The 12,003-nt window shown below is 38.0% G+C and overlaps 1 protein-coding gene across 2 annotated transcripts in view; it reads right to left on the bottom strand.

Moving 5' to 3' along the window:
* Positions 1 to 12,003, bottom strand: part of ITGA4 (integrin subunit alpha 4) — a 38,764-nt gene that overhangs the window by 19,134 nt on the left and 7,627 nt on the right. For both annotated transcript variants that reach the window (XM_074829272.1, XM_074829273.1), the window contains exons 4-12: positions 11,786 to 11,915; positions 10,379 to 10,446; positions 9,548 to 9,677; positions 6,424 to 6,509; positions 6,030 to 6,089; positions 5,800 to 5,937; positions 4,695 to 4,806; positions 1,603 to 1,697; positions 1,138 to 1,228 (exon numbers count right to left, since the gene is read on the bottom strand). In XM_074829272.1, the coding sequence (XP_074685373.1) occupies positions 1,138 to 1,228; positions 1,603 to 1,697; positions 4,695 to 4,806; positions 5,800 to 5,937; positions 6,030 to 6,089; positions 6,424 to 6,509; positions 9,548 to 9,677; positions 10,379 to 10,446; positions 11,786 to 11,915 (910 nt within the window). The remainder of the gene's footprint in view (positions 1 to 1,137; positions 1,229 to 1,602; positions 1,698 to 4,694; positions 4,807 to 5,799; positions 5,938 to 6,029; positions 6,090 to 6,423; positions 6,510 to 9,547; positions 9,678 to 10,378; positions 10,447 to 11,785; positions 11,916 to 12,003) is intronic.

The following is a 12,003-nucleotide window of genomic DNA, read 5'->3' as shown; positions in this document are numbered from 1 at the left end:
TCCACTGTCCATTAACGCTGCATGTTAATTTCCTGGACTTGCAGATATTGGTAACGTGATGATTTGATTTCTATTCCACATTTAAGTGGCTGATACTGAAGGACAATTCAGCTAAACAGGAGGTGCTTGCCTTGTTATTAATTCAAATATTCAATATTACTATATACACACACATATACATAAACAATTCAGTTCTGTATGTATGAAATTATACATATAGATAGAAAAAAAATATTTCACTATTCCAAACTAACTGAAAACTATTCATGCAATAAGGAAAGAAGTATACACTATATATACCTCTCAAATGACGTAGCAAAAGTGAATCATCAGATGAGTCTAAAGGGTCTGAGTACATGACTGCCAAACCAGTAAACAACAGGTGACCTGACAGCAGACTACTTGTACACTACCTCTTAGCCGAGCATTACAAATTAACCTGGATAACTTTTCTCTTGACATAGCCAGAGCATACAACATGCAGTTCATGATAACTTTATGCTTTCACACCCATGGGGCAGGACAGGCAATACCTGACATAACACTTATCTGCAAAATGTCAAAATATTTTGACAATATGTATAAAGCAATGAGTATATACTCAGAACCAGATAAGTTGTTTTACACCAAATTAGCACTTTTCTGTCATGTCCACAAGAACTCCACAACAGTCTTAATCCAATGCTGTGAGCCCTGAGTCAGGTTACTGTATTGTTCACACACACTGAGAGTCAAGGAGCATAGTGGCGCCTGGCAAAATCCAGACTATGCGAAGATCAGTAAGATTTTTAGGTGAGCTCACTAGCCTGGACAACAAACATGCTTCTAGTGCCCAAACCAGCTCACTGTGACATTAGCAGGTAAGATGGCTGCCATAAAAATAAAAATTATGTTTCTCCTCCTCTTATGCACTATGATCTTACTATTACATCATTCTCAGTCCTTAAATAACAGATGACTGTGAAAACTGACTGCTTGGCCTCAGCTTTTGTTTTACTTCCCAAAATGCAAGATGTGACATGTCATCTTAGTAACAGATTTTGCTTCTGTTAGAAGTAACAAGTAGCATTGTAGGGTTGTTCCCTATGAACCTCTACTTTTTTAAAAATTAAAAACAAATAAAATTGTTTAATTTACCTTGATAACCATTGTTATCTGCATCAATGCCACCTGCTATGGATTGTCCAAACATGCTTAAAGAGTTACTGACTTGATGTCCTTGTATTCTCTGATGAAAAAAACAGCAGAGAAAATTATTCTTGGAAAACTAATCTCTGAGTTACAATCTCCAATGAAAAATGTTAGCAAAACCATCCTGCTGCTGAAGGCAGTTTCATGCTTACTTGTGAAATTATACCTCTGAAAGTAATATTCCTCAATTACTGCAAATGTTATATCCCATAAACCCTGTCTGAGGCCTTCAAAACAATTTATTTTTGTGTTACAGGTTATGTTATGACTGGAAATCACAGACTATGTAAAAAATTTCTGAAGTCTTTTAAAGTACCTCAGGTGGTCTGAGTGTTAAATGAAGGGAAAACCCTCTTGAATTTAAACTTAAGGTTTTTCTTGACTGATTTATTTTTCATTGAGAAAGCATACCTGTGAAAATGATGGCGTTATTCCATCTTCCCTGCCATTGTATATATAAATAACCCCTTTTAGATTATCTTCTTGTGGAGCCCCAATTGCTACATCTGTGAAAAAAACAATTTAACAATAATCACTTGACTAGGAAACATGAACAAGGAAGAGTTAAAGAAATCCAAATCATGATGCATGCCATGCCAGACCAATTTTACTTGACTGAATTCAAAAAAAGTGATGAAGCTGGATATAAGGCAAATGGAAACAATATAGACCAGCTCAGTAATCTGATTCTGCCTCAACTACTACGTTTCTGGAAAACAAGGGCCAAATACAGCCGTTTTGGTCAAGAGAAAGCCTGTTCCTACCAATACTGAATGTGATGGTTAAGAGGTTACCATGGAGAGTAGCCAAAATTATCATGGTCTTTAAAAAAAAAAAAAAAAAAAAAGCAGCCTTGTATTCATGGAACTATGGTTATTTTCCTGCACTCTGCTGTTCCCACATGGATTACATCACTGAAACAAAAGAAGTACTCTTACTGCCTGAAATGAAGCCTTTATTCTTCTAGGAAATGTCCTTAACAGCTGCTAACAGGCTTGAACAGGCATTTAACAAGGAAATTAAGGTATCTGGTTTTTACAAAGGGTATGATTTATGCCTACATGATTTAATCCCAGAGGGGTGTGGCAACACATAAACCAGACAGCCAACCCACCCATCCACCCTCAACAGCCCTTACCAAAAAGCCCCATGGTTCAAATAGCCAGAGGTTGTTAACCAAAAAGTGGAGGGACGGAGGGGGAGATGAATTACATCATCTTGAAAGTCACTAATATAAATTAGTAATTGTGAACTTTCATTCACAAGTAAGCAAAACTGAACTATCTGCAAATCAGGAATACTGTACATCCCACCCAACCAAAACCAAAGCTCTGACGATTTGATTTTACTGAACAGTTCTCTGACTGAATCCATATTGATTGAATCCATACTTTGGTGGCTAAAACACACAAAATGTATTATGTCTCCCTACTGGTGAGATGAAAACAGGACAGCCAAGCTGTACTAATTAAAATTACACATATGTTCTTGAGGAGGTCAGATTCTACACCAACACGCACACCATCATCTTCACAGGGCTGACACTGATGGTTTAGATCATTGAAGAAGTTTGCTCTGCTGTGCTTTTTTATTACTTACTACAGACAAATGGCTTCTAACACCCAATTTCTCTTTATATTTTGCTTCCAGCTGTTTTTCTTGCAAAATTTCTTTTCCTACTGCCACTCTCAATATTGTCTCCACTTCTTCTTTTCAATGTTTTTGCTCCCTTCCAAAGCTAATCCACTTGTTTGCTCTGCCTCCCTCTGCAGTTTTAGGAAGCTCATTTTACATTATATTCTGTGTCATACATCTACTTTGCTATGCTGCCATTAATTTGATTTTACTTCTCTGTTCCCCAGCCCTACATTTGGATACGATTTTTCTCTGCAGTTTGCAAATTTTTTGGGGCAAAAACTGAAACTTGTGTATAAAATTGTAAAGGTAATGTAAAACAGGAGAAATCAAATTCAACAAAAATTCAAGGAACAGGTACCGAAGAAGGGGGGAAAAAAAGAAAAAAAAGACTACTTTAAGGAAAAGGACCAAGAACACAAGACAAACAGAAGAGTGAAAGAAGAAACCTGGACCATAACTGCAAATAAAAAGGGTAATTCAGAAGCGTGAAGAAAAGAGGTGGATTTGGTAAGGACACAGCCCAGAAAAAGCTGACAGTTTTTGCACAAAGGATATTAGCTCCCTGCATACAGTCCAAGTTCTGATGATGGAAAAACTGAAACTGTTTACGAATTTTTGAACAGTATAAAACGCCTGCTGTATTTTTATCCTGTCCCTACACAGTCTTTTATGCTGGCCATTCTGCTGGAGGGGAAGCGCATGCCAGTCTTTCAGACAGGAATACTGGCCATTCCTCTCTGTTTGAAACCATGACAAGACGAATGAAGCCGCTGGGCCAGGCCCCCTCTGCTTATCTTCAGTCTAGCTGGAGACCTCTCAGTCAGCTGTGCTTCTGCAGGCTACCTAAAGAGCTAGTGAATGGTCTTAGAAGGAAAGAGGGTGAGAGCAGTTGACCATGGGGCTTTCTGTAGCAAATACATTTTAGGCAGCTGACTGGACACAGAAGGGAAATAGAAGGCCATGAGAGTCATTCTAGATGTTGTAAGACACCTTATATCCTTCCATCTGTTTTTTTGTAACTAAAATACCTTTTATCTGTAACCTTCACATGGCATTCTCTTTTCAATGTCTACTACTTTCATGTGTATTACTGAAGTTAGACACAAGCCTGGAGACTGACTGTCTGCCCTCTGAGAGGTTCCACCTAAACAACATCAACAGAAATTTCAGCACATATCATACTTAGAGAGGGTGTTTCAGCCTGGGTGGTGGGGAAAGAATGGAGAATATTTTCAGCTTCTGTTTAGGCATACAACTTTATATGCATGAAATAGTTACTCCTGTATAGCCAATAGGAAGAAAAAGCTCCCTCAAAGCCCCATTAACATTTTGAATTCACTACTGGGGCATGGCCATCAAAGTCCTTCCCTGTGTTCTCCGTCCACTGGGAGACCCTGCTAGGCAATTTGTGTGTCACCTGAGGGCCTGACTGGGAAGTAGTCCCGCAACAGTTTCTCCACTTGCAGGCTGTTTTCGATATCCCCATGTGTTTAGCACTTCCATTGGTGACACAGAAGCAGATCTTGACTCAATGTGTAATTTTTATAATGTTGCAAAATCGCCAAATTGTTCCCCAACTGTTGTCTCAAGATGCCTAAAACAGGATTAGGGATTCCACTTGAGGTCCATCACCCAAAGTTACAGACTATGTTATCACCTTATGCTTTATTAAAGCGACAGAACCTAATTTCTTGGTATTACATACCAATGACTGTGAGGCAGCTGCATTTCAAATCAGTGGCCTAGAAAAGAAAGGTCAAGTTGCCAGCTGAAAGTTTTCTCAGACTTCCATAAGCCTCCTATTTATCGTGACAGTCCACTGCTTTGAGAGAATCAAACCCAAGGGGTTTTCTTCAGATACTTACCTTCAAAACCATCATTATCTATGTCTCCTAGATTGGCTATGGACTCTCCAAACCTGGCTGCATATGAGTCCCTCCCGCTGAGCTCTATGTTCAGTTCTACCATCTTTGCCTCCTGAAGGAAAACAGAGTCAACAGCACATTAACAGAGCATCTTCCAGGTGACCTGGAATATTACTAAAAATGTTAAAACTGCCTTGGAAGCCAATATATAATCCTACTGAACACCTTGGTACAGAAGTGAGCATTATTTAACAGTATTTAGTGTAAGAATAATAAAGAGTAAGAAAGTTGTTCTTTAAGAAACAGAACAGCAATGTGTTCCCACAGCAAAGACCTGTAAACAACAGCAAGCTTCTGTCAGAATACAGGGGCCTACTGCTCTGAGAAAACTGTGTTTGCTGAAAAGTATTAAACAGTAGCTGCTTCAGAGCTTTGTGTGTGCCGTAGTTAGTTGTATGTATCCTGGAATGACTTAGCTCTCTGTGAAGAAAACCTGTTAAAAAAATGTTAACTGCAAGCATAAGAGAATTATATATTAGTGTGGAGAGAAAGGAAGGGAAATAAAACACGAAGACAAAATTTACAAAGCCAGACAAATTCAAAAGCCACAAAATAGTGATTATACCTTCACTTCTGATCCTTAAAACGAATAAAAGGAAGCTAATTGTAAAGCATGATCTGTCCAGTTACTTTATTTGTCAAACTGAGGACTGTCTCTTTCCTGACTGGTACCACCAACCACGCAAATTTTTCATTCCTTGTTTGTTTCTGAGTGCTAAATAAGTTGCTCTTCACATGCCAGCTCGGTGGCAAGCATGGCAATGGAGGAGAGCTTGTAAAGAGGCTGCAGTGGCAGACTGTCACCATCTGAAGAAATAAAACCAGTCTGTCCTCAGTTCTAACACTAGTGTAAATACCAGTGTGTTACACTTTATACAGCTAGTCTCGGCAGGTGTGCTACACATTCCCACTATGATTGTCCTCACAGTTCTAGAGTTGTTTTTCCTATATCCTGAAATACTGTATGATGAGAGAAGACATCGCTTCTTCTTAGCTTGTTATACTAGAACAACTGCGTTACCATGTGTTAAGAGAAAATACTTACAGAACCTGAATTGATATAGACATAAACTCTCCCTTCTTCTCTGATGGTACTTTGCATTGGAGCACCAACTAGCAAGTCTGAGAGGCCATCTGAATTCAGGTCCACAGCGCAAACTGCAGCTCCAAAGTAAGAACCAAGCTGTGTGCAAACAAGAAATCACATTATTTTTGAATTTTGAGGAAGACGTTCTAGAAGTTCTAAGGTGCAGAAAAGTTACATGAAAGACTTACCTTTTTACCCCTTAGTTCAAATAGAATATTTAGTTGCTTCTCAATGCTAAAAATGTATGCCTAAAATGACAAGAAAATAAGTGGAGTTCAGCAAACTGTAATCTGAAATACTTCGCTGTGCTTTCTCTACAGCATGTGCTAGAGAATCAGCAAAGCAACACATGACACCACAAGGAACAGCTATTTCCTATTTCCTATCCATACCTTTTTTAACACCATAGTTCACAGCAATATTATCTAAGATTATCTTCCCTCATTCCTTCTTTGACTTTTCTCCCCGTGAGAAATCATATCTATCTGATACTTGTCTTTAATACGTTAATCTAAATTGGAAAATCGCAGGTAGGTATGTGGGGGTATATTCTTCAGACCAGTAGTATAGACAATCTCTTACTTTACCAGTCTGCTCCTGTTGGGGAGCCCCTCCAATTACTTCTGTACTGGCTGACGTCAGAAAATGTCCAGCTCCAACAGAGTATCCTGTAAATTAGCAATGCACTATTCAATACCGGAAATACTATACAAAGAAAAAAAATGGGATCATGACGTATAAAAGCTGTCAACACCACAAATTATTGAGAGTCTGACATTCAGACCTCACGTAAGTTAGCAATGGAAACAAAAGTTTTTGATATATAAGCAAAAGGTCAATACAAACAGTAGTTCCAGCAAGCAGAAACAAGTATCAGAAACACTCATTTCTTCCCAGGAATGCAATTATCTGCCATACTTTAAAAGCCAATAAAATAAATGGCAAACACCTCCTGTTAAAGCATACTCTGTAATTGTTCAGTGAGTCCATATTGTAATACAAATAAAAATGATCAAAAGTCCATACAGTGCAATATGGAAACACTCGATTCAATTGTTACTCTTTCACTATTGTTGCAACTAGACTGTAGAAAAATGAAATGCAGTGCTACTTATGCACATGTGCACATATATATACGCACACAGAGAGCACTGTAGATATACGTGTATGAAAATGTCAGGAACAAACCGGAGCAAAAGCTTGATTATGTAATAAGAGAACACTGCATCAGCTTTTGTAAATGCATATACATAACAAAGCATTGCTATATGTGGAGACAGCTCTTAACAAACAGGACCATATTTTGGTGTAGACATCCAGCCACAGAATTGCAAACTGAAAGCTAATGCCTTAATCTGTAGCTACACAAGTCATCCGTACTCTTTCCAGAATACATTATAGCTAAGCTGAAACACGAAAGACAGTTAACATATTCTGCTACTCTTGCATTTACTGAATGACTGTTGATTTTCACAGCATGCAGAGAAAATGGAAAAATCATCTTGGATCAGATGAGAAGAAGCCTTAAATCTTTCATCTATGAAGATAACTGTCTAGAATTCAAATTCTTATTAAGCCAGCTTTTTCTTTTATTTTAAGCTAAGAGGTGAACAAGGCAATTTATCATTTAAAGGTCAACACCTAGTTTTTACTTATTCAACAAAAAATTAAGCTTAAGCAGATGAACCTTCATTTACCTCCTCTGACCTTTATTTTCTAGTTATTTTCATTTTGCTGAAGTATAAACATTGGTAATTCTAATGAACTTTTTAAAAAAAAAAACCCAAAAACCCCAAAAAGCCAAACACACCAAAAAGAAGTACAGTGATCAGACAGTCCTCATTTTTATTGTGGTATTAAAATGTTAAAATTAATTTGTTAATTAATACTCTTTGACAGCTTAATGAAAAATGTAAACAAAGAAGCCAACTTCTCAGTTGCTGCCAGAAAGATAGTGTAAGTAACATCTAGTCACGTGCTTGAATTACACCCTGGCCACAATATACTTCCACCACTCAGTAAAGATATTTTTGTTCATTATTTAATGGAGAAGCAAACTCAGACTTAAAAAAAAAATAAAAATCTTTGGTAACAGAATTAACCCTAAACAGATTTTGGCCTTATTATAAGGCCAAAGATGGGACAGAACAGAAGCTGAAGTAAGGGAAGGAAGGTACCTTTACATTCTTTCAACTACACTATGTATTATTATGAGAGAACAAAGTGGAGGTTTAAGTAGTAACAATGCCAATTTTAAGGTTTATCACAGTTGCTACTGTAGAGACACGCAGACGCGCTCATGGCCCCTTTCTTCACTTTCCTGTAGAAAGGGCAAGTTTAGAAGACACATGGCTCTGCCAAGCCAGTGTGCTGGCTGTTTCAGTTGCATCAGGTCACTGGAGAAGTATTTGTGAAGCAAACTCCAGCTGATCTGAGGTCCTGGATGGCCAAAGGAACTAGGAGAGACCACATATATGCAGGGAGGCCTTTCCTGCACGCTTCCCAGCACAGTCCTTATGCAAGCTTTCACTCATTTGCCTGTATCTGGCTTTTGGCTATCAATGATTTGACTCATTCATTACAGAAATTCTCACTCTTATGCTTATAGGAGCAGAAATCTGGAATGAGCTTTTTGCCCCAGACAAGTGCAATAATTTTTCTGTTGATTGCTACTGAAAAGCTAGAGCAAGCACTCGCTCTGCAGTTTTTCATTCGTCATATGAAAGGTTAGAAATGTTACTGGTTAACCATAGTGATCTGGGTATCTGATCACATTTACCATCCAGCATCTCTTTTGCTTGACTTTCCTGCAGAGCCCAAGCAAGGCTCAGTACTGAATTCTGATGTGTTGGCCACTCTGTATTTGGTAATAGTTATTTCATGATGTATGCCTGCTTCCTATCGTCAAAAGAGTGAAATCAGAAACAGGAAATGTTTATTCATGTGAACCAGACTTATGAATGGGAAAATGCAAAAACCAGTGGTTACAGGCAAAAATATTCTTGCTCAGGAGTTCAGGAAGGACAGACGAGGTTTTCTTACATGTAGTGAGAAAACTGAAGCTGCTGATAGTTCCTGGCATAAACCCCTACAAATTCTAGCACTAAGTTCACCTCATTACTTGGATATAAGTACATGAGTAGGAGCTTCATGGTTTTCTTTGCAGACATTTGTAGATAAGGTTCGCCTTCTCATGTATCCAGACCAAGATATGGTTGGAATAAAAAGAAAAAATCATCATAATTGGACACAAGTTTGTCTCTTAAATCATACCATACTTCCCCTTATTGACAATGCAATTAAGACTTGTTTCCTTGCAGCTTGTGCTGTAACAAACTTTTCATATTTCTGTTATATGTGAAATCATTATGTCTTTTGCTATGAAAGCCCTTGGCAGCATTTCAGACTTGACAGTGAAGTGCACACCACTGTTAATCAGAAGCATATCTCTACCTTCTAAATCAAGAAATGATAGAAACTCAGTGGAGAGATGCTAAAAACAGAAATCCAATGTTTGAGAAGTTTCCATGTAAAAAGAACAGAGAGGAAGGTCTTAAATAATATTTAAACAAAATCAGAGCACATCTTTAGAACTGTGGCCTCTGGGATTAATAAAGAAAGCACTGATAAACTCTGTGCACTCGATCACCTATTTACAAAAATATAAGCCAAAGAATTAGCTAAAGTATTAAATATTTTTAAGTACCTAGATAACTGCCAAACTTCACTTGGTTATTTGAATCTGTATAAGCATGGATTGTATTTGCAGTTGTATTGTATACAAAAACAGAACCAGTCCAATAAAATGATCCAGGTGCTCCCATTATAATTAAGTCCTAAAAGAAAAATAAAACAAAGCCATGTTATTCATATGATGATATGAGTACGATATATGATATTCATGAAAATAAGCAAAACAAGTCAAATGCTTTTCTTTAGATCTCCTGTGAATTCAATGAAGTGCTACTAGAGAAGCATCTGGCTCAGTACTGGGGGATTACCACAGTACACGCTACACACACACCAGTTTTCAGACTTTCTGAAAATAGAGTTAATAAAAACTTTCAGCTGTGAACAACTTGAGAACGACAAACAGGATATTCTCTTCTCAGAAGTTTTTTTAGAAATCACAACCTTCAGGTGAAATGGAGATTAAATAATACAGACTATTACTCTGTAAAGCAAGAAGGTAAGAATTACTAGTGTTAACGTTACACCAAACAGATTACTTTGAAGAGAATAATAAAGCTTCATACTCTGTTATATTCATGCTCTTTTTCCAGACAAAAAGTAACTTTGGATTTAGTAAGGTGTAAAAGTATTGTTGGGAATAAAAAGTAAACGTATTAGTTGGGAATTATCATGCAAGTCTTATCAAGATTAATTTAAAAAGAAATGAGAAAAGTCTGGGGTTTCTCTCCCACAATAAAAGACACTGTTAATGTTTGCATTTACATACACACCATTACGCATGTATACATATAAGGAAGTATATATATATATAGAGAGAGAGAAGTCTGGTTTATTTAATACACACCTCAATGTAAAAACTAGACATTCCAGCCTGGCATGACCCATGATTTTCTCCAAACTTTCGCACATGATCTGGAAATGGGCAAGAAATATTAAAAAGGGTAAGAAGCATGTAGTTTCAGGATTTGTTACCAGGTTTTCAACAGAAATTGGGTCAAGTTAAAAAAAAACAAACCAAACCAACGTTGGTTTTCAATTCTGTTAATAAAACTAAAAACACTAGTTCCACTATATAGCCTTTAGCTTCAATATAGTATTGTAACAAACTCAAAGCACTATGTATCACTTGATCAGAGCTGCCTTTGAAATCTTGTGACTTTAAAGGCCATACTTTCCTTTTTAAATTGTTCCATGAATGAAATAGCACAAATTGTTTGAGCAGTACAGCTAGGTAAGCTTGACTCTTCTCTTTCGCTCAGTATAACTGAGGCATAATCTGATTAACAGGTTTACATATCTTGATAGGAGTTGCCCTGATACTCCACTAGTGCTTTGAAGGGCTTTTGTTACGGCTTTCTTAGATGTATTGGTATCTATCATCCTTAGCAGCTGTCTTTACATCCAACTCTCCCAGCTCTGTTTTCCTGCTTTTCTTTGCTAGCTGCCTCCCATCAGGTTTCCCTTCATCTCATCCATAGATTTGTTCACTTAAAAAGTCTCCGAAGACAAAAGCATGATTTCACCAATGCTCGGAAGAGTCTCCAAAGCCAGCACCAGGATGTTTGATGGCATTACTCTATCAGTCTGCACAGAAAGGCCAGATTGTCAGCTCTTCCTTGCATTGGCAAGGGGCAGGGTCATGAGTTTGTTCTCCTGGATGGGAGGTAGGTATGAAAGGGAAGGCAGGGATGGACTAGTTTGATAGCTTCAGGTCTTGACTCTTATTCTGCTCCTGAAGTCCTCTGAGGAAAGACCACTGAAGGTCTCGTGCTACAGCAATGGCCTTGGCAGGAGGCAAGTAAGGAACACACTGTGTCGAGGATTCACCAGATTTGTATTAAAGGGTAAGGAGCAGATGGCAACAATCACTTGCAGGTATTACTGCTGCTCTGGTGTGAGGCACTCTCCTGAGCAGAGCAAGTAAATGACACAGTGAAGGAAGGAAGGATGTCCTCTACTAGTCTATTTTTGAGAAGCACACATCCTTCAGTGATCTAGTCCAAGAAGCAAGTATTCTGATGCCCTTTTTAAACTATTTTTTTTTTGCCTGTTGAGAGAGGCTTTTCTTTGTAGTGATAAACATCTTGCTAACAAATTTACATCATGAGTTGGGCTCATATCATCAGCACTCTATCTTCAAACCTTTGGCTGCAGAAAGCCTGCTCAAAGCAACACAGGCTCTTCACAAACTCTGCACCACGCAATTATGCACCTTACCCTTTCCTACAAAGGACCCAAGCATTCTGCTTACCTATATAGCATGGGCATATTCTTCTGCTCAGTTCAGTTCGAAAATCAGAAGAGACGGCAAAACAAATACCATATGGGAGCTTGTGTTCGTTTTTTACATAAAAGATATTTTTCCATCTATGTCCACAAGCCTATGGATAAAAACCAAACATGGTATTTGACACAGAAGCGTAAGAAAGGTGAAGGCAATCTGACAGACAGACACGCAGCTCCAGCGGT

The sequence above is a fragment of the Strix aluco genome, chromosome 6, assembly GCF_031877795.1.
Source record: "Strix aluco isolate bStrAlu1 chromosome 6, bStrAlu1.hap1, whole genome shotgun sequence".
NCBI lineage: Eukaryota > Metazoa > Chordata > Aves > Strigiformes > Strigidae > Strix > Strix aluco.
Note: the sequence above shows the minus strand (reverse complement) of the source record. Positions and strands in the feature narration are given on the sequence as shown.